Source organism: Ranitomeya variabilis, chromosome 7 (assembly GCF_051348905.1).
Source record: "Ranitomeya variabilis isolate aRanVar5 chromosome 7, aRanVar5.hap1, whole genome shotgun sequence".
In the NCBI taxonomy this organism is placed as follows: domain Eukaryota; kingdom Metazoa; phylum Chordata; class Amphibia; order Anura; family Dendrobatidae; genus Ranitomeya; species Ranitomeya variabilis.
In genome coordinates, this window is record NC_135238.1 from 232,582,957 (window position 1) to 232,607,269 (window position 24,313).

The following is a 24,313-nucleotide window of genomic DNA, read 5'->3' on the forward strand; positions in this document are numbered from 1 at the left end:
AATCTAACAACACATGATTCTAAATATACAACAGTGGCATAAAGTGACCACATAGCGCTTTATTCCGCTAACATGATAGAGTATAATAGACCCCACATGGTAATGTGATGGCAGCTGATTATAAAGTTAGTGCACCCACAGTGCAGCACGGCGGCTGAGACCCCCAGGGGCATTCGCCCCATTTTCCTATGTTATAATCAGGTCCTTTTTTTGTTGCATTTGACTTTTACGTTCTATAACCCCCATTTTTGTTATTAGAAGGACCCTTGTATCCTCTTCCGGGGCCCAGCTGTATCCTACAACCTCCCGCCACGACATTGTGAACTCGCTGATACCTGGCGAGTTCCTCGCGCACACCCATAATTCATGGTATCCTGAGTCCCTAGATCCACGCGTCCCGCACGAGAGGCTCAGTTATTGGAAAACCCTAGAGCAAGGAAGCAGAACACCGAGGTTAATGGATGACAGACGATGAAGGAGCAGATCAAGGTTGTGCTGACCCCTGGGAAGAGTCTTGTCCCTCTTCTTACCTGCAGGGACCGGTGGGCTCAGCTGTTCATCAATGTCCCCATAGAAGCGGCTCCGACCTGGCACCGAGATGTCCATCATCTGCTGTGGGACCAAAAGGACCCGGCAAAAGTCCTACCGGCCGCAGGAGACCCCACCATGGCTGCTCAGCTTCTTCTTCGCACTCCAGGTAATGGGTGATACATACTCTGACGTGATCAGATCAGTGTTGCAAAACTGCACCTCCCATCATGCGGCTGTCATAGGATGCTAGGAGTTGTAGTTTTGTAACAGCTGGAGAGATGAGTAACCCCGTCTAATGTACGGCTCCATGGAATTAATGGTGCTATATAAATAAATAATAATAATAAGTAAATAACTTTGGGACAATGAACTTGATATTTTACTATTGCGCTCCCCTGCAGCACCTCTTGGTCCAGACGTCTCTGCTCTGCACCTGTCACAGCCTCTTCCTGCAGCATCGTCCGCTGACACCCCAAGATCAGAGTCGTTTCTTGGCCCGGAGCCTCTTCGTCTGTGGCATCAGCACCAGTTTACAAAGTAGTCTGGGAACAAGGTATCATGGCGCGACACCGACATGCTGCAATGTAACGGGGAGTCCAGAGAAACAGTTATTGTTTACAAGGCCGATATGCTTTTCAATATCTCTGCTTGCTGACAGTGAATATAGATATTGTAACTTAAGCAGCAGGGAAAACGGACTTTTAAATGGAAGGAGATTAATACTCGTGTTGTTAGTGTTGCGCATTTTTTGCATTTGTGGTATTCTGGGTGAGCGGCGCAGTCAGATGCGCCAAATTAATTAAGAAATGTGTGCCTTCTAAGTGAAATGGGCGCATCTTATAACTGCCATGCGGCACTGCTGGAAGTGTTCGTCCGCCAGGCACTGATGTACGGATCCGCGGTACTTTACAGCACATGGTGGAGGATCTGTCACCAGGTCAAGAGTGTCCAGTTTTTGCTCTTATTTTATACCATACGGCCCCAGAGAAATGGGACTTTTTATTTAGTGCTACTTTTAATGGTCTTTACTAAATAAACGTGGCTCCCAGGGTAATTATGCAGAGCATCATAAGGACACGCCCCCAGAGAATATATAAGACACGCCCCATTTATAATGCAATAAATCAATAGATTGTATAAATCTGGGAACCATTATCATCCACAAAATAATGGGTCACTGCGTTGAGTTTTCCTCCATAAATATATCCAAAATACCGGTATATGGAATCTACTACCATGGAAAACATTAGGACTGAAGTGGATTTAGTTGAGTGTACATAAAAAATTAGTGTCCTACCATTTTGTATACACAGCTACTCTGCAGAGCTACCTGTTTTTCTCTTTACATAGTACTGAATGTGTCAAATATGTGAAAAATGTGCAGCCCGCGCTCCACAGATTAACTATTCTGTTTACGAATAAGCAGAGGATCATGTAACGCTCTCAGGATATTATGTCACTTGTGCAGGTTACATAATACATTATAGGACTTCTGATTGATTGTGATGTCCCTAAGCTGTATAGTGAACAATCAGAAAACAAAAGATAGGGTTTTACTAGACCCCATGGCGGTTCCTCTACATCTGTAACATGTGGCTTCCAAACTATTACGAAATTACATATGACTCCCAAGTTATATTTCCAGTTTTTTTTTCCACTATTTTAGTGGCTAAATGTGAATTTTTCATTTTTCTATTCATGGAGCTGGGCGAGGGCTTGATTTTTTTTGTGGTGAACTGTATTTTTTAAAAGTAACATTTTGGACACATATGATGAAAAAACATCATATGTGCCCATTATGATTTATATTGCATTTTTCATGGATCAAAAAAAAATAAAATTTTGGTGTTTGCTTCTGTTGACGGCATTTAACAGGGAATAAATACTTTTATAATGCCATAGATCTTGCTCTTACAGAAGTGGCTAGTGAGAAATATTTTTTTTTAATTAATGTTATAATTATAATTATTTTATTATTATATATAATAATATATATATATATATATATATATATATATATATATATATATATATATAATTATATATGTATATATATAATATTATATTATTTTATTTTATTATTTTATAATTTATAATTATTTTTATATTTATTTTTAAGTGGGGAATAGCAAGGGATTGGGGGATTGTTTTTTATTTATTTTTTTACCTTTTTTTTTACTTTACAGTTTTTTTCTAGCAACCTTGCTCCTGTACAGTAATGCAGCATATAGCGAAAATGACGGTTGTTTCTGAAGCTCAGCTTGTTGTTGGATTTCACATCAGTGCCAAGATGGCGATGACTGGAGCCTTCAGAAGGAAGAACTGATGGGGGCCCGAATAGTTGCGCAACTGGGATCAAACAACTTGAATGCTGCGGTCATAGATTGACACTGGTATTAGGGTATGTGTACACGTTGCAGATTTCGTTTAGTTCTGTAGCAGAAACGCTGCAGATAAGCAAGTGATTTACAGTACAATGTAAATCAATGGGAAAAAAATGTTGGTGCGGAAAAATCCACACGGAAAACGCAGCAGATTCAAAAAAGGACCATGTCAATTCTTTTTGCGAATCTACAGCGTTTCTGCGCCCATTCCATAATAGAAATCCGCAGGGGTAAAAAAACGCATGAAATCAGCACAGAATCCGCAGAAAAAAACGCACAAAATCCGCACGAAAAAAACGCGCAGATTCTGACCTGTGTTTTCTGTCAAGAAATGCAGAATCTGCACAGAAAATTCCACAGTCAAATCTGCAACGTGTGCATATACCCTTAGGTGGTTTGATTACTGCTGGTAAATACCGGCTCTGACAGTATAGCAGAGACGGCACCTGCCCGTGTATGGAGTAGGCACAGCTCCGGAGCCGCTCCGTAACCTCGGCCTGGTCTCTAGAGTGACGCCGGTCCCAGAGATGGGTCTTGTCTTTTGAGGTTAAGTCCCTTTTAATCTACTGCAGGATGATTCTGGTGTCACAGTGACTTCTCTATAATACAAAGGTCGTACTATCACCCAACTTGCTTTGTCAGTAGACTGTCCGCACTTTGTGCCGCGCTGTAGTTTTCCTCTTGTGCCTTTGTTTTGTGGGCACCTTTCCTGTACGAGGGTGAACACAATGCAGGATCTACAGAGTTGGTGTGTACTGTACATCATGACTGCACACATCTGTATGGAATCTGAGACACTGGGTCACCTATAATGAATGGTGCATTTGGAGCAGAGAAGGCACCGCATTGTAACCCATGACGGTACCCAATAGTTTTATTAATATTATTGAAATATAGTCTTTCCGTCTATTAGATATTTTCAATGGTTTTCTGTTTGGGTTGCAGATGAGAATCTGATTTATAAAGTTTTGGTCTAAAACTTGTTCTGTTTTGTGTATGCAGCTCCTATGCATAACAATATGACTTCTCTTGTTACAGACTATAAACAATTCCCATGTACTAATATTATATTAGGATCTAGCTGTCTTCTAGGGTTGATAAAGTAAATGCAACTTTTTATGCTTTGGTCTTGATTCTAAATGAATTACCGGTTTGTGTATGCAGCACTTATGCAGAACTATGTGACTCCTTGATTGCAGACTATGAATAATCTGTGTGTAGTCAGTACTGTAGTGATATTTCACCATCCATCTACATCACATGACCTGCTAACTGTACATTAGCAAGAAATGCTGCGCGCAGAGAAAGGATTGTAGCTGCTTGGTCAGACTAAAGAAAGCTTGTCTGTGATGACACATTGTTGTGCATAGGAGCTGTGTACATGAACTGACTGATAATCATGACTACTTGCAAGCTCCTTTTTATTACTCCATGGAGATTGGAACCTCAGACGCAAAAATCTCTCTTCTTTCCTGATGCATTTTTTTTGCTATAATCTATCATGTTTAACAAAATCAATGAGCCGAAGCATAAGTTGGCATACATGCATTGTATAGGAGCATGTTCACACTGTGGTCATTTAACAGACAAAACCCAAGATAGAAACCAACTGAACATATACTCGGCTGTAAGTAAATGGTAATAGTACATGTAAATAACATAGGGGACTTAGTAAACACCATTTTTTATTAAAAAAAAAAAGAAGCTTAAAAGCCATCCCACCGCGACAAGGTGTACCCCAATCGTAACCGTAGGTCTGGATTCACAGCTACTTAGCTCAATTGTAACAAAACCTCAGCTGTCAGAAATCTTAACTCTGGTCAGGTTTTGTATTAAAAAAAAGTGTTCCTGTTCATTGACAGCAAGCAGAGATCTTGAAAATAGTGAGAAATTTAAAGCCATATATTAAAAAATTATATGAGTTCGTCAAATGTTCTCATGAAGGTATTTCATGGCTCGCTCATCTTTGGGGTAGGGACTGACGAGAGCGGATTAGTGGTCCGCAGAGTATGAGCGATGATTGGACGGGACTGGTGCTGACTATCTATATTTCCCAGGTTACCCTTGGTGCAGACCCCGACCTTCGAGCTGCTCATCCCGGCCATAATCCTCAGCAAATACAACGCTGGGAGTGACGCAGGAATGGGTGAGTCTCATGTATCACTCCATGTAACACTGAGATAACATGATACATTGTGTCACCACCCAAAAACTACAAGACTACAATCCCCAGCATTCCCTGCCAGCCCAGTATGGACATGGGCACAAATTCATCCCATTTCCCATCATGTTGCTGAACTCTGTTCCTACAGATGATCGAGGTCCGGTGCATTGCACAGAAATCCCATGTGAACCGCGGGACAATGTTCTCCGGCCAATCAGAGAGGTCAGTGAGACCTTTCTATCAGTTAGAACATTTCTTTTTATTTTTGTAAGAAAGTTTAAATATTTATGAAAACTAGATGTAAACAGTGAATGAAGCAGAACAGCACAGCGCCACACACCGTGAAATGGCCGTTCTCAGGTACTGCAGCTCTGTTCTTATTGAAGTGAATGGGAGCTGATCTGCAGGCCCTGGCCGGTGCTGAAGTCTGCAGGCCACTAGTACAATCTGTTTTCTGCAGGTGTCGGGGGCTCTGCTTGTCTCTGGACTCCTGCAGGTTCTCTTTGGAGTTTCTGGACTCTGGGGTTGGATTTTGCAGTTCTGTGGCCCTATGGTTCTTGCACCAGTGCTCTCCATTATTGGACTTTCCTGCTACAAACCTGCGGCCATACTCTGTGCCTCCAACTGGGGGATCTCCATGAGGTGAGTGCTGAAAAACATTTTCTGTTAGCACAAGAAGGAGGATTTATACTCTAGTCCCATCCAGAGCTCCATTTAAAACTTCTGTAGCTGCAAGAAGAAATTATTCAGTTGCTTCCTATCATTTATTCTAGTCACATCCAGAGCTGCATTCACAGTTCTGCACTTAGATTACATCTTCTACTTTAGTGACATCCAGAGCTGCATTCACAATTCTGCTTTTACATTGTATCGTATTATCCAGTCAAAAGTGCAATTACAATTCTGCAGTGACATCATATCTTTTACTGAAGTCACATCCAGAGCTGCATTTCAAATTCTGCTCTCATTATGTCTTCTACTTGAATGACATCCAGAGCTGAAGTCTGAATTCTGCCGCCCCTGCTGATAATGTGCTGCTTATACATGTCACTTCACACCACCTGCATCTCCAACAATACGGTGCTGCCGGCGATGACAGATTTCTGAATGATGTTTCTTATGTTGCAGCCTCATTGCAGTGAGTGGACTGTTGTCACAAACGCTCCGCTGTGTGCACCTGCCGCTGTGTACCGGGGCCGGGGTGGAGAAGAGATATGCGCCGGTGCTCCGCATGCTCTCCGTAAGTCCGCAGGTTACCGCATGATCCGCACGGGACATTACTAGTGTCATATAGACCTCACCGATTTCTGCTGCTTCTCAGCTGTTCCTCCCGATCTCCTGCATCTGGATCGTCTGCAGCTTCTGGGCTCCTGACCCCGTGGAGTTTCCTAGTGACGTCCGTCAGGTCCAGAACACGCCGGTGGTCACTACGGAGAATCCACAACAGACGCAGTCGGCACCGACAGGGAACCTCACTGAACCGGCACCATGGTTTTATTTCCCATATCCTGGTAGAATAAACCTGTCCTGTGATACTGTCTGCTGAGCTGTGTATCTAATATCCTGTGATACTGTCTGCTAAGCTGTGTATCTAATCCTCTCCTGTGTGATACTGTCTGCTGAGCAGTGTATCTAATCCTCTCCTGTGTGATACTGTCTGCTGAGCCGTGTATCTAATCTCATCATGTGTCATACTGTCTGCTGAACTGTGTATCCAATCATACCCTGCGTGATACTGTCTTCTGACCTGTGTATCTAATCTTGTTTTGTGTGATACTGACTGCTGAGCTGTGTATCTAATCCTATCCTGTATGATACTGTCTGCTGAGCTGTGTATCTAATCCTATCCTGTGTGATACTGTCTGCTGAGCTGTGTATCTAATCCTATCCTGTGTGATACTGTCTGCTGAGCCGTGTATCTAATCCTATTCTGTGTGATACTGTCTGCTGAGCCGTGTATCTAATCCTATTCTGTGTGATACTGTCTGCTGAGCTGTGTATCTAATCCTATTCTGTGTGATACTGACTGCTGAGCCGTGTATCTAATCCTATCCTGTGTGATACTGTCTGCTGAGCCGTGTATCTAATCCTATTCTGTGTGATACTGTCTGCTGAGCTGTGTATCTAATCCTATTCTGTGTGATACTGACTGCTGAGCCGTGTATCTAATCCTATCCTGTGTGATACTGTCTGCTGAGCCGTGTATCTAATCCTATTGTCATGACACAGTTGTTGGGTGACCAGAGGCTCCTTCCCTGTCTCTGGCTCTAGGGGGCACCCTAGCTCGCTCTATTCCCCGGGATACTTTTCAAGGTGAAGATACCGGGGCCTCCTCCCTTGCCTTAACTCCTGAGTTAGCCCTCTGTCAGTTCTCTTCCCCCACCCAGGGAAGAGGGGCGCTACCGTGCAATGTAGTACACCAACCCGACAAATAAGGCTACACAAACGAGGATTAACAGAAAACACCAGGCATACAAATATTCACTCACATATAACAGAGGAATGCATCGGGGCGTGGAGGACGGGGGAATAAACCAAAGTAGCGGAGAGAAGGGAATTATCACACATACAAACCACACAACAGTCACAGATAACTCCTCCAGAACTCCTTCTCATATGAACACCTCTACTCCTAAGCCATGCAGCATAAGCTAACTCTGACATGAATCTGAATCAGATCCCAGATTATAAAGGGAATGGGAGTGGCTAACCGAGCTCAGCTGACAGCTCAGAATTTTCCAACATGGCCGATTAACCCCTGTTCTGCCAAAAGGAATAAACACATTTAGAATGAATAAGTGCTTCTTCTAAGCGCAGGGGTAGAAGCAATCAGACGCCGCAGTCTTCTGTCTCCTCTCTTTTGCGGAAACCCCATGACACCTATCTTGTGTTATACTGTCTGCAGAGCTGTGTATCTAATCCTATCCTGTGTGATACTGTCTGCTGAGCTGTGTTCCTATAGGTGCCCACACACTTTTGATAACTGCTGGCTAAACCCAGTGATCACTATTCCTCCTGACATCCCCCATAAACACTAACCTCTGATCTATGACACTGACTACACAGGAGCCCTGGGGTGGCCGCATCTAAGTCTGGAGACGGCCGCTGTGGGTGCAGCAATGGCCACGATTAGCAGCCTTTCTTCTCTGGGATCTTACATCCTATGTGCTCGGTTGTTGAACTGTCCACCGCTCCCTCCACATTCAAGTAATCGAGGGATCAGTATGGAGGGGATTGGGAATATCTTATCTGGAATTATAGGCAGCGTCTGCGGAACAGGATCCAATATTCCCAGTGCTGGAATCACAGGAATCACACAGGTAACGTGAGCAGCAGCTGTGAAAATAATCCAACTGATACGTGCACATAGGGGCAGTATTATAGTAGTTATATTCTTGTACATAGGGGCAGTATTATAGTAGTTATATTCTTGTACATAGGAGCAGTATTATAGTAGTTATATTCTTGTACATAGGGCAGTATTATAGTAGTTATATTCTTGTACATAGGAGCAGTGTTGTAGTTATATACTTGTACACAGGAGCAGTATTATAGTAGTTATATTCTTGTGCATAGGGGGCAGTATTATAGTAGTTATATTCTTGTACATAGGGGCAGTATTATAGTAGTTATATTCTTGTACATAGGGGCAGTATTATAGTAGTGATATTCTTGTACATAGGAGCAGTATTATAGTAGTTATATTCTTGTACATAGGGGCAGTATTATAGTAGTTATATTCTTGTACATTGGAGCAGTATTATAGTAGTTATATTCTTGTATATAGAGGCAGTATTATAGTAGTTATATTCTTGTACATATGGGGCAGTATTATAGTAGCTATATTGTACATTGGGGCAGTATTATAGTAGTTATATTCTTGTACATAGGGGCCAGTATTATAGTAGTTAAACTCTTGTACATTGGGGCAGTATTATAGTAGTTATATTCTTGTATATAGAGGCAGTATTATAGTAGTTATATTCTTGTACATGGGGGCAGTATTATAGTAGTTATATTCTTGTACATAGGGGCAGTATTATAGTAGTTATATTCTTGTACATAGGAGCAGTATTATAGTAGTTATATTCTTGTACATAGGGGCAGTATTATAGTAGTTATATTCTTGTACATAGGAGCAGTATTATAGTAGTTATATTCTTGTACATAGGGGCAGTATTATAGTAGTTATATTCTAGTACATAGGAGCAGTATTATAGTAGTTATATTCTTGTACATAGGAGCAGTATTATAGTAGTTATATTCTTGTACATAAGGGCAGTATTATAGTAGTTATATTCTTGGACATAGGGGCAGTATTATAGTAGTTATATTCTTGTACATAGGAGCAGTATTATAGTAGTTATATTCTTGTACATAGGAGCAGTATTATAGTAGTTATATTCTTGTACATAGGGGCAGTATTATAGTAGTTATATTCTTGTACATAGGTGCAGTATTATAGTAGTTATATTCTTGTACATAGGAGCAGTATTATAGTAGTTATATTCTTGTACATAGGGGCAGTATTATAGTAGTTATATTCTTGTACATAGGAGCAGTATTATAGTAGTTATATTCTTGTACATAGGGGCAGTATTATAGTAGTTATATTCTTGGACATAGGGGCAGTATTATAGTAGTTATATTCTTGTACATAGGAGCAGTATTATAGTAGTTATATTCTTGTACATAGGGCAGTATTATAGTAGTTATATTCTTGTACATAGGAGCAGTATTATAGTAGTTATATTCTTGTACATAGGAGCAGTATTATAGTAGTTATATTCTTGTACATAGGGGCAGTATTATAGTAGTTATATTCTTGTACATAGGAGCAGTATTATAGTAGTTATATTCTTGTACATAGGAGCAGTATTATAGTAGTTATATTCTTGTACATAGGGGCAGTATTATAGTAGTTATATTCTTGTACATAGGGGCAGTATTATAGTAGTTATATTCTTGTACATAGGAGGCAGTATTATAGCAGTTATATTCTTGTACATAGGGGAAGTATTATAGTAGTTATATTCTTGTACATTGGGGCAGTATTATAGTAGTTATATCCTTGTACATAGGAGCAGTGTTGTAGTTATATACTTGTACACAGCAGTATTATAGTAGTTATATTCTTGTGCATAGGGGGCAGTATTATAGTAGTTATATTCTTGTATATAGGAGCAGTATTATAGTAGTGATATTCTTGTACATAGGAGCAGTATTATAGTAGTTATATTCTTGTACATAGGGGCAGTATTATAGTAGTTATATTCTTGTACATAGGAGCAGTATTATAGTAGTTATATTCTTGTACATTGGGGCAGTATTATAGTAGTTATATCCTTGTACATAGGAGCAGTGTTGTAGTTATATTCTTGTACACAGGAGCAGTATTATAGTAGCTATATTGTACATTGGGGCAGTATTATAGTAGTTATATTCTTGTACATAGGAGCAGTATTATAGTAGTTATATTCTTGTACATAGGAGCAGTATTATAGTAGTTATATTCTTGTACATAGGAGGCAGTATTATAGTAGTTATATTCTTGTACATAGGAGCAGTGTTGTAGTTATATTCTTGTACACGGGGTCAGTATTATATCAGTTATATTGCACATTGAGGGCTGTTTTATAGCGATCCTGACACCCTTTGCCTTCCAGGTGGGCTCACGCCACTCAGCTCATCTTTGTGCGCTACTCTTCATCTTCTTGGGCTGTTCGCCACGGATGTCTCAGGTCCTACTGACGATCCCTTCTGCTGTCCATGGTACGATTACCTTGTAGAATGACCTCCGGGCCTTTGTGCTGCAGATCTCGGGTGATTATGTCTCACAACCCGAACATATTGTTTTATATGACGGAGTTTGCTGGATCACCAATCTAAAGGATTGTGGCTCAGGGTGTGATTTTCCTTGCAGGGGCCACCCTTTCCCTGACGTTCTCCATGGCCGTGGGTGGTGGAATTTCTTTCTTCCAGTATGCGGACATTGACTCAGGAAGGAACATCTTCATTGTAGGCTTCACCATGTTCATGGCTTTGCTGGTTCCACGCTGGCTTCATGGTGTGCCAACAAAACTGGACACAGGTGAGGTCAACGCTTTGTCGTGTGGCTCTGTGTGTAAAGTGACCTGTGGCCGCTCAGGTTTTGGTGTCGCTCTTCTCTCGGCTCCAGGTTCCCCAGCGCTGGACATGCTGCTCCTGTCGCTTCTCACCACTCCGATATTCCTGGGAGGAATATTCTCATTTATTTTGGACAACACAGTTGAAGGTGAGAATAGACAAAGTACAAATGAATCATAAAACCTATACATTACACAGAAGATCCAGGGTGGTCACCACTAAAGGTCTGGTCTTCACTGGTTTGGCTACATTATTGCAGCTCTCCCATCTATTTCTAATGATACAATGGAAAATATATTTTGTTTCTTTCACTTATGTCCAGGAACTGTGCAAGAAAGAGGACTAAAGTCAAACGTCTTCTCCTGGGACCCAGCATCCGAAGAAGAACCACACAGGAGCCTAGAGAGAGAGCTGGCACAGACATATGGACTCCCCCCAGTCCTGGCGTGCCTCGTACCAGCCACATATCCATTCACCCAGCTGTGCCCTCCACCAACTAAGAACATCGTGATTGCAGAAGGAGAAGATGGCAAACTGCTGTCAGGACCTGGGAGAGATATAGAGCTGGGATGTGTCGGGAGCCCGGACAGTCACGGGGCCTCGTCATAGTCATTACAGCAGTATATAAGTGGTTTTTAAAGGATTAAATGTGATGAGTCATGTCCGTCTCCAATAGCATCTTCCTCTAAGGTTCTTCATCACTGAATAGACATCCAGAACTGCAAGGAAGACTGACACATGACTAAAGAAGCAGGAGAAAGGAGAAGAACACAAGCCTGTATTATACTCCAGAGCTGCACTCACTATTCTGCTGGTGCAGTCACTGTGTACATACATTACATTACTGATCCTGAGTTACATCCTGTATTATACTCCAGAGCTGCACTCACTATTCTGCTGGTGCAGTCACTATGTACATACATTACATTACTGATCCTGAGTTACATCCTGTATTATACTCCAGAGCTGCACTCACTATTCTGCTGGTGCAGTCACTGTGTACACACATTACATTACTGATCCTGAGTTACATCCTGTATTATACCCCAGAGCTGCACTCACTATTCTGCTGGTGCAGTCACTGTGTACATACATAACATTACTGATCCTGAGTTACAGCCTGTATTATACTCCAGAGCTGCACTCACTATTCTGCTGGTGCAGTCACTATGTACATACATTACATTACTGATCCGGAGTTACCTCCTGTATTATACTCCAGAGCTGCACTCACTATTCTGCTGGTGCAGTCACTGTGTACACACATTACATTACTGATCCTGAGTTACATCCTCTATTATACCCCAGAGCTGCACTCACTATTCTGCTGGTGCAGTCACTGTGTACATACATTACATTACTGATCCTGAGTTACATCCTGTATTATAACCCACAGCTGCACTCACTATTCTGCTGGTGCAGTCACTGTGTACATACATTACATTACTGATCCTGAGTTACATCCTGCATTATACTCCAGAGCTGCACTCACTATTCTGCTGGTGCAGTCACTGTGTACATACATTACATTACTGATCCTGAGTTACATCCTGCATTATACTCCAGAGCTGCACTCACTATTCTGCTGGTGCTGTCACTGTGTACATACAATACATTACTGATCCTGAGTTACATCCTGCATTATACTCCAGAGCTGCACTCACTATTCTGCTGGTGCTGTCACTGTGTACATACATTACATTACTGATCCTGAGTTACATCCTGTATTATACTCACTGTCACAACACATGCATGGAGAGCCTGTGTGTTGTATGTGCAGGATCAGTAATGTAATGTATGTACACATTGACTGCACCAGCAGAATACTGAGTGCAGCTCTGGGGTATAATACAGGATGTAACTCAGGATCAGTAATGTAATGTATGTACACAGTGACTGCACCAGCAGAATAGTGAGTGCAGCTCTGGAGTATAATACAGGATGTAACTCAGGATCAGTAATGTAATGTATGTACACAGTGACTGCACCAGCAGAATAGTGAGTGCAGCTCTGGGGTATAATACAGGATGTAACTCAGGATCAGTAATGTATTGTATGTACACAGTGACTGCACCAGCAGAATAGTGAGTGCAGCTCTGGGGTATAATACAGGGTGTAACTCAGTAGTAGATATATCATATATAGATATATTTGCTTATAGATGATATCCACAACAGAGGTTTTGTGTCAATCATTGACTTTTCTTCTCTTCTGTTCTTTCATGAACTATGGGGTTGTTTTGTTTTTTATATATATGTGCTGCTCCTGTGACATGGACCGGGGATTCCTTGCTAATATTTACTATGTATTTATTGCTACCTTTGTAAAATAAATAACCAACTCCTCTGGTGTGACGTCTCTTCGTGCCTTCTGGGCTGTTAGTATTTGCCATTTGGTGGCTGCCCACTCACAGAAATCCTCCGTGCGCCCCTCCATGGTGCAGATCCTTCTAATTGAGCTTCTTTTATGGAGATGGGCCGGTGTTCACTGGAAAAACACATCAGCGTCAGTTCTCTCTGGAGTATTGCGCCTTCTCCTCTGTGTTAGTTAGTAAGCCGGTGTTCTGTGTTCAGCAAGTTCTACTCTCCCCCACTTGCTAGCTAGCTAATGCACAAACCGGTTTACTATGTGCGCGTCTGACCTCTTCCGGAGGCTTTCTACAATATTATTGGGCACTGAGGCGCTTATGACACTGGCCTTGTGCTCCTCTTTGACTCTTTTTACCAGTATATAAAAATCTAAAGGATACAGCACATAACCCTCACTCCCACTGACTTCACTACGGCCGCTCAGTGATGCCCTGTATGATGACTTGACCTGCGGAGTTTCTCCTTTATACTCTGATGTCACCATTTGCTCACATCGCACTTCACAGTTATTGCAGCGCACAAATACAAAGAATAGCATAAATGAACATCAATTTAGTGTGATAGTGCGCACCTAACTACAGAGTAATATTACCCGCCAATAATCTACACTGCTGGGGGTGTGCAGCACCTGATGCTCTCTGACCTGCACGGCGGTGTGCAGCACCTGGTGCTCCCTGACCTGCACGGCGGTGCGCAGCACCTGATGCTCCCTGACCTGCACGGTGGTGTGCAGCACCTGATGATCCCTGACCATCACGGTGGTGAGCAGCACCTGATGCTCCCTGACCTGCACAGCGGTGTGATGCTCCCTGACCTGCACAGCAGTGTGCAGCACCTGATGCTCCCTGACCTGCACGATGGTGCGCAGCACCTGATGCTCCCTGACCTGCACAGCGGTGTGATGCTCCCTGACCTGCACAGCGGTGTGCAGCACCTGATGCTCCCTGACCTGCACGATGGTGCGCAGCACCTGATGCTCCCTGACCTGCACGGCGGTGCGCAGCACCTGATGCTCCCTGACCTGCACGGTGGTGTGCAGCACCTGATGATCCCTGACCATCACGGTGGTGGGCAGCACCTGAGGCTCCCTGACCTGCACGGTGGTGCGCAGCACCTGATGCTCCCTGACCTGCACAGCGGTGTGATGCTCCCTGACCTGCACAGCGGTGTGCAGCACCTGATGCTCCCTGACCTGCACGATAGTGCGCAGCACCTGATGCTCCCTGACCTGCACGGTGGTGCGCAGCACCTGATGCTCCCTGACCTGCACAGTGGTGTGCAGCACCTGATGCTCTCTGACCTGCACAGCACGATATGTATCCCCACTTATAGCAGAGGAATAACATATTGATCTCTCCTTAGCTACATGGACAATGGTGACCGTCACAAGCAATAAGGGAGGGTTGACTAATCACAGTGGGTTTCAGGTGGAATTATTCTTTCATTTTCGCAGCAGGGCGGCAGAATCACTTTTCAGCCCCCTCACAATGAGCCTCCTCTCGACACCAATTTATTTGCATTTTTAGTTCAGTTCTAGGAGAGTGGCCGATAGCCATCCATTCAGAGCGGCCGGGTGTGATGGTGGATCCTCCACAAAGTCCTAATATCCGATAGGACATTGGAAAGGCATGGCGTGGACCTCTATTGGTCAAAAAGGACAAAAAATGGGTAGACGTGGATTCACTCTGCGCTGCTGAATACGTGAAAGTCCAGACGTATGTCATATAGGATGTGGCTTTATTCAACGCGCTTCGGAGTTCTCAGACTCCTTCATCAGGAAAACACGACAGTTGTACATCCAACCTGACGGGACTGGAGAGGATCTGCAGGGAAGAATGGCCGAGGATCCCCAAATCCAGGGGTGAAAAACTTGTTCCATCATTCCCAAGAAGACTCAAGGCTGTACTAGCTCAAAAGGTGCTTCTACTCAATACTGAGCAAAGGGTCTGAAGACTTATGACCATGGGAGATTTCAGGTTTTTTTTTTATTTTATAAATTTGCAAAAATTTCTACATTTCCGTTTTTTTTTTTCCAGTCAAGATGGGGTGCAGAGTGGACATTAATGAGGAAAATGAACTTTTTTTTATTTTACAAAATGGCTGCAACTAAACAAAGAGTGAAAAATTTAAATGGCTCTGAATACTTTCCGTACCCGGTGTATATTCTTGATATTAAATTGAGCATTTTATGAGTCCGGGTGGAGAGCGAGAGAGTCTAATGTATTCAGTATCCACCCACCCAGCCTGGCTGTCAGCTGCAGCTTGTACTGAGCAGTGGGAGACCTCAGCAGCAGCAGGAAGGATGGACACTCAGGAGCTGCAAAATAGGCAAAATTAAGATTAAATATATATTTTTTAAACGATATATACAGCTATTTTGTAATGGAATTTCAAGGTAAATACAACAGCCTCATCAGGTCTAAGGGATTTATTAAACAATACATTCAGTTTGTGTTGAGAAATCTGATTAATGAAAAATAACAGAACAGTGAGACATTTCCACTGATACAGTCATGTGATCTGCTGTGCCAACTAGTGACAGACAGGAGCATTACCTGAAAAAAATCACATTGCTGGAATTATGTAATTTAGTGAGAGCAGCACAGAGTATTTCAGGAGAGGACTGTGCTGATATTGGGGAATGGGTGTGGAGAGAGGAGCAGTAACCTAAGAGTCTATGATATATGATGTTTTCTTTCCAGGAATGAAAGTGTCAAGAAATTATTTTTTTTCTTTTAAAAGCTTAAATAATGGATGTTCTATACAGAAATCATTTTAGATATGTAGGCATAATTAATCATTCCTTAGAATTAACAATGAGGAAAATTAAAAGGCAATTATATCACACATCAGTGACATCAGGGTAAATGTATCATGATCAAAGAGATGATGAGAAAGTAAAAAGCTTCAGAAGCAGGGACTGCACTGCTCAGAACAACCACTAGATGTCACTATTACGGCGTCACTCTCCTCCCCGGGAACATCTGTTGTCTGCTCTGTTTCCGGGGGGAAGGTTGGAAGAGACGGACTGGTTGGCAGCAGCAGGTAGGAAGATGGGAAAGTGGTTCTGGATGTAGGAGGGTGTCAGTGCGGGAAGTAATGTAACCCCAGAGTGATCCACCGTGATCGCAGACCGACCCACTATAACCGCAGAGGGATCCACTATAACTCCAGAGCGACCCACTGTAACCTCAGAGCGACCCACTGTGACCGCAGAGCAACCCACTGTGACCGCAGAGGGATCCAGTGTGACTGCAGAGGGATCCAGTGTGACCGCAGAGGGATCCAATGTGACCGCAGAGGGACCCACTGTGACCGCAGACCGACCCACTATAACCGCAGAGGGATCCACTATAACCCCAGAGCGCCCTACTGTAACCTCACAGCGACCCACTGTGACCGCAGAGGGATTCAGTGTGACCGCAGAGGGATTCAGTGTGACCGCAGAGGGATCCAGTGTGACCGCAGAGGGATCCAGTGTGACCGCAGAGCGACCCACTGTGACCGCAGAGGGACCCACTGTAACCTCAGAGGGACCCACTGTAACCTCAGAGGGACCCACTGAAACCTCAGAGGGACCCACTGTGACCGCAGAGGGATCCAGTGTGACCGCAGAGCGACCCACTGTGACCTCAGAGGGACCCACTGTAACCTCAGAGGGACCCACTGTAACCTCAGAGGGACCCACTGTGACCTCAGAGGGACCCACTGTGACCTCAGAGGGACCCACTGTGACCGCAGAGCGACCCACTGTAACCTCAGAGGGACCCACTGTAACCTCAGAGGGACCCACTGTGACCGCAGAGGGACCCACTGTGACCGCAGAGGGATCCAGTGTGACCGCAGAGTGACCCACTAACCTCAGAGGGACCCACTGTGACCGCAGAGGGATCCACTATGACCGCAGAGCGACCCACTGTGACCGCAGAGCGACCCACTGTGACCGCAGAGCGACCCACTGTGACCGCAGAGCGACCCACTGTGACCGCAGAGGGATCCACTGTGACCGCAGAGCGATCCACTGTAACCGCAGAGCGATCCACTGTGACCGCAGAGGGACCCACTGTGACCGCTGATAGACCCGCTGTGACCGCAGAGGGATCCACTGTGACCGCAGAGTGACCCATTGAGGCCACAGCGATTCACTGTGTGGAGGGACCCACTGACTATATATGGGTTCATAGAACGGTGTACAGACATTTACACTGAGTGACCGCTATTGCTTGATGTTATCAGCTCACGTGAAATCTATTTTTAGAGGAGCTTAATTTTATCTAATAATTTCTCCCGACAGGACGAGTATTCGACCACCATGGCGCTGTCACAGGACATGGACGTTCTCCTCCTAAAGCTTCCCTGGCAGATCCTGCACATCGGTGACTGTAGATTCTTCGCTAAAGTTAGTTTTACAGATTCCTCATATTGTTTCCTCCTGTCCGACCTCAGTAGCGTCTGGTGTGAGGAGGCGGCAGCAGATGTTATACAAGAGAGGTCAAAGGTGAGGAGCAATAATGGTTACCTTTTTCTATCCGGTACATTATATAACTGATCCTGAGTTACATCCTGTATGAGGCTGCCGTCACACTATCAGTATTTGGTCAGTGTTTTACATCAGTATTTGCAGCCAAAACAAGGAGTGGAACAATTAGAGGAAAAATATAATAGAAACATATGCACCACTTCTGCATTTATCACCCACTCCTGGTTTTGGCTACAAATACTGATGTACAATACTGACCAAATACTGATAGTGTGACGGCAGCCTTAGGGTATGTGTCCACGTTCAGGATTGTATCAGGATTTGGTCAGGATTTTTCATCAGTATTTGTAAGCCAAAACCAGGAGTGGGTGATAAATGCAGAAGTGGTGCATATGTTTCTGTTATACTTTTCCTCTAATTGTTCCACTCCTGGTTTTGGCTTACAAATACTGATGAAAAATCCTGACCAAATCCTGATGCAATCCTGAACGTGGACACATACCCTTATACTCCAGAGCTGCACTCACTATTCTGCTGGTGCAGTCACTGTGTACATACATTACATTACTGATCCTGAGTTACATCCTGTATTATACCCCAGAGCTGCACTCACTATTCTGCTGGTGCAGTCACTGTGTACATACATTACATTACTGATCCTGAGTTACATCCTGTATTATACCCCAGAGCTGCACTCACTATTCTGCTGGTGCAGTCACTGTGTACACACATTACATTACTGATCCTGAGTTACATCCTGTATTATACCCCAGAGCTGCACTCACTATTCTGCTGGTGCACTCACTGTGTACATACATTACATTACTGATCCTGAGTTACATCCTGTATTATACTCCAGAGCTGCACTCACTATTCTGCTGGTGCAGTCACTGTGTACATACATTACATTACTGATCCTGAGTTACATCCTGTATTATACCCCAGAGCTGCACTCACTATTCTGCTGGTGCAGTCACTGTGTACACACATTACATTACTGATCCTGAGTTACATCCTGTATTATACCCCAGAGCTGCACTCACTATTCTGCTGGTGCACTCACTGTGTACATACATTACATTACTGATCCTGAGTTACATCCTGTATTATACCCCAGAGCTGCACTCACTATTCTGCTGGTGCAGTCACTGTGTACATACATTACATTACTGATCCTGAGTTACATCCTGTATTATACTCCAGAGCTGCACTCACTATTCTGCTGGTGCAGTCACTGTGTGCACATGATGTAGATGCATTGTGTGATTTCTTTCATTCGTCTGTGCAGGAACTGAACAAGCGTCTGACCGCTCCCATCTCTTCGTTTCTCAGCCATCTGTCTCAGTTCATCCGTCCACTATTGGATTCTATAGAGAAGACCCCACACTCACTATCTTGTTCCCGCGCCCCCGATCGCCTCCTGCTCCATGTGAAGAGTCGGCTCTCCGGGCTCCCGTTTTATTGGGACTTCCATTTTAGAGAGGCCGATATCCGCACGGTGAGATGAGAATGTGACTGACAGCGATGTAAACATATAAAATAATGAGGAGTCGTCCTGAAAATCTTGTATGATAGGATCGTCTTCCCGTCACATTCAGAGCTGCATTCAGTATTCTGCTAGCTGCTACTTCACATGGTGGCTCAGTGGCTAGCACTGCATGGTGGCTTAGTGCTTAGCACTGTACTGTATAAAGGGGAACACGGTGGGGCTCAGTGGTTAGCACTTCATGTTGGCTCAGTGGTTAGCACTGTATTGTATACAGGACATAACGATGGCTCAGTGGCTAGCATACTGTGTATAGGGCAGCACAAGTGTATCAATGGTTAGCACTGTACTGTATATAGGGCAGCTCTGGGGCTCTGGTTAGCACTGCATGGTGGCTCAGTGGTTAGCACTGTACTGTATATAGGGCAGCTCTAGGGCTCAGTGGTTAGTACTGTATGGTGGCTCAGTGGTTATCCCTGTACTGTATATAGGGCACCTCTGGGGCTCAGAGGTTAGCAATTTGTGGTGGCTCAGTGGCTGCAAAAAATAAATTCATGTTTTTATGGCCATGTACTCTGGTATAAGAGGTGTTCACAAGTGCCTAAAGCGTTCACCTGACAGTCTTTCTTAACATTCTCAGTGTTTTTCGCCTAATTTTAATTCGCACCTATTTCGTTATATTTGCGCTTTTTTCTATTTTACACGGCTTTGCAGTTTTTTTGTCTTCGAATATTCATCATTGTGAACGGAGTTTGAGATTTTCAGATGTTTTTTGCTGGTTCATCAATTGTAACTTTCTAAAAAGTAAATAAATTTTGGTGCAAACATCCCACAGCTAGCCGTTTACATTTTTTTTGTTCTAGAAATCTAAAAAATAAAGATAGTACCGTAATTTTATTATTTGATTCTCTCGGCTGAGTCACTCTAGATGCCCTTGTGATTTGCTATACGAGCACTAGATGGCGCCATTTCTCCAGCTTCATTCCATGGAGTGTGACTGCGTCTGTCAGTCATCAGAGCTGCCTCAGAGATTTCATCCCTTCAGAGTCTATAGCAGGGAGTCGGCTGGTGAGATTTCCTGGGACTTGTAGTTCCACACAATGCAGGACTGAAGAGGAAATCATAGTTGCTCAGTGGCTAGCACTGTACTGTATATAGGACTGCATGGTTTCTCATTGGTTAGTACTGTATGGTGGCTCAGTGGTTAGCACTGTAGTGTATACATGGCAGAATGGTGGCCAAGTGGTTAGCACTGTACCTTTTTATATAGGGGAAGCACAGTGGGGCTCAGTGGTTAGCCCTGTATTGTATATAGGGAAGCATGGTGGCTCAGTGGGTAGCACTTCATGGTGGCTCAATCTATAGAACTGTACTGTATATAGGGGAGCACGGTAGCCCAGAGGTTAGCATTGTATGGTGGCTCAGTGGTTAGTATTGTAGCCTTGCAGCACTGGGGTCCTGGAATCACAACACACCAAAGATTACATGTTCTCCCTGTGTCTGCGTGGCTTTACTCATGGCACAGTTGACTAATGATTGGATTTGCAGCGTTTCTCCGCACACGTGATACATATTTCTCCCCCAGATGAGAAGTGGCGTTTGCTTCGGCTGCACCTGTAATACGGAAAGGTTCTGAGATTCCTGTGTTTGATTGACAGTTGTGCCGCCACTTCCTGCAGCCTCTGATCTCCATGTCTAAGGCTTTGGACGCTCAGTGTCAGGAGCTGTGCACGTTACTGCGGAGGAAGGATGAAGAGATTCAGGATTATCAGGAGGGCGGCGCAGTGCTCTCCCGCGGTAAGAACTGACCTCTTACAGCTAGGATTGCACTGGATGAGGAAGGCATGGCTGGTATAGCCTAGAAACAGCGCCACCCCTGCCCACAGGTTGTGTTTGGTACTGCAGCTCACTTCTATTAAAATGAATGGAGCAGAGCTGCAATTCCAGATACAATCTGTGGGGGGTGCTGTTTTTGGAAAAAAGCAAACATACTTTTCTAATCCTCTACAACCCCTTTATTATATACATATTTGCATCCTGAATGACTTTTCATGAACGTTTGCTGCTCTTCCTACAAAATTAACATTTATTGTAATCTGAAAAAGAAAAAAAAACAACCTTTTATGATTCCCTAAAGTTTCATCTTCTTTATTGGCCCCATGACAACACTCCTTGTAGTGTACTCTCATTTTTATCATAGGGACATGGGGAGAGATTTTTTTTAACACTGTCCTACATTTAGGTGGTGTCTTCCTGGACATTATAGTCACTTTCTCTGCACCAATATTTTGCACCAAAGTGCTGTCTCTCGCCACTAAAACTAGCTGCATTTTACAAAGAACAGAAATAATGTTTTTGGCGCACGGCACAAGCACAACTTTCTGGTTTTTCTTAGTAAATCTCCAAATTGTGCTGACCCCAAATTGCCATCTTCATCACTGTCCGCCGGCTCGTGAGCTGGACTAGTGGTAGTCATTGATGCCAAGTCTCAGAATATTTCACATTTATTACTGATCTTTCTACAGATCGGCTCAGGACGGAGACTTTTGATGACAATGCCTTCTACAAGACTTTCATCAGTAAGGTAGGTCTCCATTCTCCAGGTGGGCTTCGGGGTCAAATCAGACCGCAAAGCCTGGACTGGGGGTCACAAGCTTAAAAACATTGTCCCAAATTGCGAAGGTGTCAGCTATGCCGATCACTTGGGGTCGCAGCGATCCATAAGGAGGGGCCGTCCATGTGCACCGACGCTTCACTCACGGGGGGAGCTGCAATTTCTATCCATAGGGGGCTCTGCAGAGGAAAGACCCCATCAATGCAAAAACACTTAAGTGAGCGGCTCCAAGGCCGCAGCTATTGCACTCCGAGGGGTAAATGGCTTTTTAGTCCTGGTTCTGGGAATTGATGGCGATGTATGCAGTGTATTTGAGGTGGCACCCGTTGGCACCAGCTTGGCGTTTCCTGGTATGACTTCAGCACACGCCTTATACAAGGTGTGTGTCTATAAACACAGAGGGCTGCACAGACTTGCCTCCTGCCCGCGCGTTCCCATAGCCTGGGCGATCATTATGAGACGGAGGTCGCATTTATTTAATCGCCACGTGTCAGATACTCAACAAAGTGCAAAGATTCTACGAGCGATGGAGAAGCTGCTAACCGCTCTGGATGGGAACAGATAAAGCGGACGACAATGCTGCAAGTTAATGAAAACTGGGGGGCGATCAGCTCTATGAAGGGCGCAGTAAACCTGAGCAACAATGCAGAGTGGTGAAGAGTTAATGTCAGCATCCCTAGTGTTGTGGGGCAAGGAACTAATTAGTACTACCATCCCTGGTGGGCTAGTGCAGGGAAAAGTGTAATGCCAGCATTCCTGGTGGTCTGGGGTAGGGACGGAGTTAGTACTACCATCCCTGGTGGGCTAGTGCAGGGGAAGCATTAATGGCAGTATCCCTGGTGGCCTGGGGTAGGGAAGGAGTTAGTACTACCATCCCTGGTGGGCTAGTGCAGGGGAAGAGTTAAGGCCTGCATCCCTGGTGGTGTGGAGAGGTTAGGGCCTGGTGGTGTGGAGTAGTGGAGGGGTTAGGGCCTGGTGGTGTGCAGTAGTGGAGGGGTTAGGATCTGGTGGTGTGGAGTAGTGGAGAGGTTTGGGCCTGGTGTTTCCATCTAGGAATCATGTAAATAAGTAACATTTTTAAAATCGACACAGGGAGAAATCCTCATACAAATTTTCTCTAGCTTGTGGACTAAGGTAGCTGTGGTGTAAAGTGGACCTCCCCTTTTTTTTAAGCCACGACAACTGGTAGTGCAGATAAGACATGCATGTCTGTTATTTTCAGTCATATCCACCTGTGAACCAGGGATGGGATGCTAAACAGTACTGCTGAGACTTGTGGTGCAAATGATTGTGCTGTGTTTGTTTATATATTAACATGTACGTGCATAACGGAGGAAATTTGAAATTATTGAACCAGGATTAGTTCAGAATTCTGTACATACATTACTGATCCTGAGTTACATCCTGTATTATACCCCAGAGCTGCACTCACTATTCTGCTGGTGCAGTCACTGTGTACATACATTACATTACTGATCCTGAGTTACATCCTGTATTATACCCCAGAGCTGCACTCACTATTCTGCTGGTGCAGTCACTGTGTACATACATTACATTACTGATCCTGAGTTACATCCTGTATTATACTCCAGAGCTGCACTCAATATTCTGCTGGTGCAGTCACTGGGTACATACATTACTGATCCTGAGTTACATCCTGTACTATACCCCAGAGCTGCACTCACTATTCTGCTGGTGCAGTCACTGTGTACATACATTACATTACTGATCCTGAGTTACATCCTGTATTATCCCCTAGAGCTGCACTCACTATTCTGCTGGTGTAGTCACTGTGTACATACATTACATCACTGATCCTGAGTTACATCCTGTATTATACTCCAGAGCTGCACTCACTATTCTGCTGGTGCAGTCACTGTGTACATACATTACATCACTGATCCTGAGTTACATCCTGTATTATACTCCAGAGCTGCACTCACTATTCTGCTGGTGCAGTCACTGTGTACATACATTACATTACTGATCCTGAGTTACACCCTGTATTATACTCCAGAGCTGCACTCACTATTCTGCTGGTGCAGTCACTGTGTACATACATTACATTACTGATCCGGAGTTACATCCTGTATTATACTCCAGAGCTGCACTCACTATTCTGCTGGTGCAGTCACTGTGTACATACATTACATTACTGG

General features: G+C 44.1%; 2 protein-coding genes and 1 long non-coding RNA gene across 3 annotated transcripts in view; 2 read left to right on the plus strand and 1 right to left on the minus strand.

Annotated features, from left to right (window-relative positions):
* The first annotated feature begins 131 nt into the window (after positions 1-131).
* Positions 132-12,312, plus strand: SLC23A3 (solute carrier family 23 member 3). The gene is made up of 12 exons (XM_077275214.1): positions 132-697; positions 933-1,084; positions 4,973-5,061; positions 5,228-5,301; positions 5,540-5,721; positions 6,208-6,319; positions 6,401-6,590; positions 8,146-8,399; positions 10,746-10,851; positions 11,003-11,170; positions 11,258-11,353; positions 11,528-12,312. The coding sequence occupies exons 1-12, from the start codon at positions 599-601 to the stop codon at positions 11,812-11,814; spliced, it is 1,809 nt and encodes a 602-aa protein (XP_077131329.1). The 5' UTR covers positions 132-598; the 3' UTR covers positions 11,815-12,312.
* Positions 12,313-15,387: 3,075 nt separating this feature from the next.
* LOC143784662 (uncharacterized) overlaps positions 15,388-24,313 on the minus strand; it is a 260,577-nt gene continuing 251,651 nt past the window's right edge. The window contains exon 5 of the long non-coding RNA XR_013217867.1: positions 15,388-15,891. This is a non-coding gene — a long non-coding RNA (uncharacterized LOC143784662). The remainder of the gene's footprint in view (positions 15,892-24,313) is intronic.
* Positions 16,508-24,313, plus strand: part of NHEJ1 (non-homologous end joining factor 1) — a 78,158-nt gene continuing 70,352 nt past the window's right edge. Inside the window, exons 1-5 of the mRNA XM_077273171.1 lie at positions 16,508-16,619; positions 17,869-18,072; positions 19,343-19,552; positions 21,199-21,337; positions 22,066-22,124. Of these exons, the coding sequence (XP_077129286.1) occupies positions 17,887-18,072; positions 19,343-19,552; positions 21,199-21,337; positions 22,066-22,124 (594 nt within the window). The 5' untranslated portion in view covers positions 16,508-16,619; positions 17,869-17,886. The remainder of the gene's footprint in view (positions 16,620-17,868; positions 18,073-19,342; positions 19,553-21,198; positions 21,338-22,065; positions 22,125-24,313) is intronic.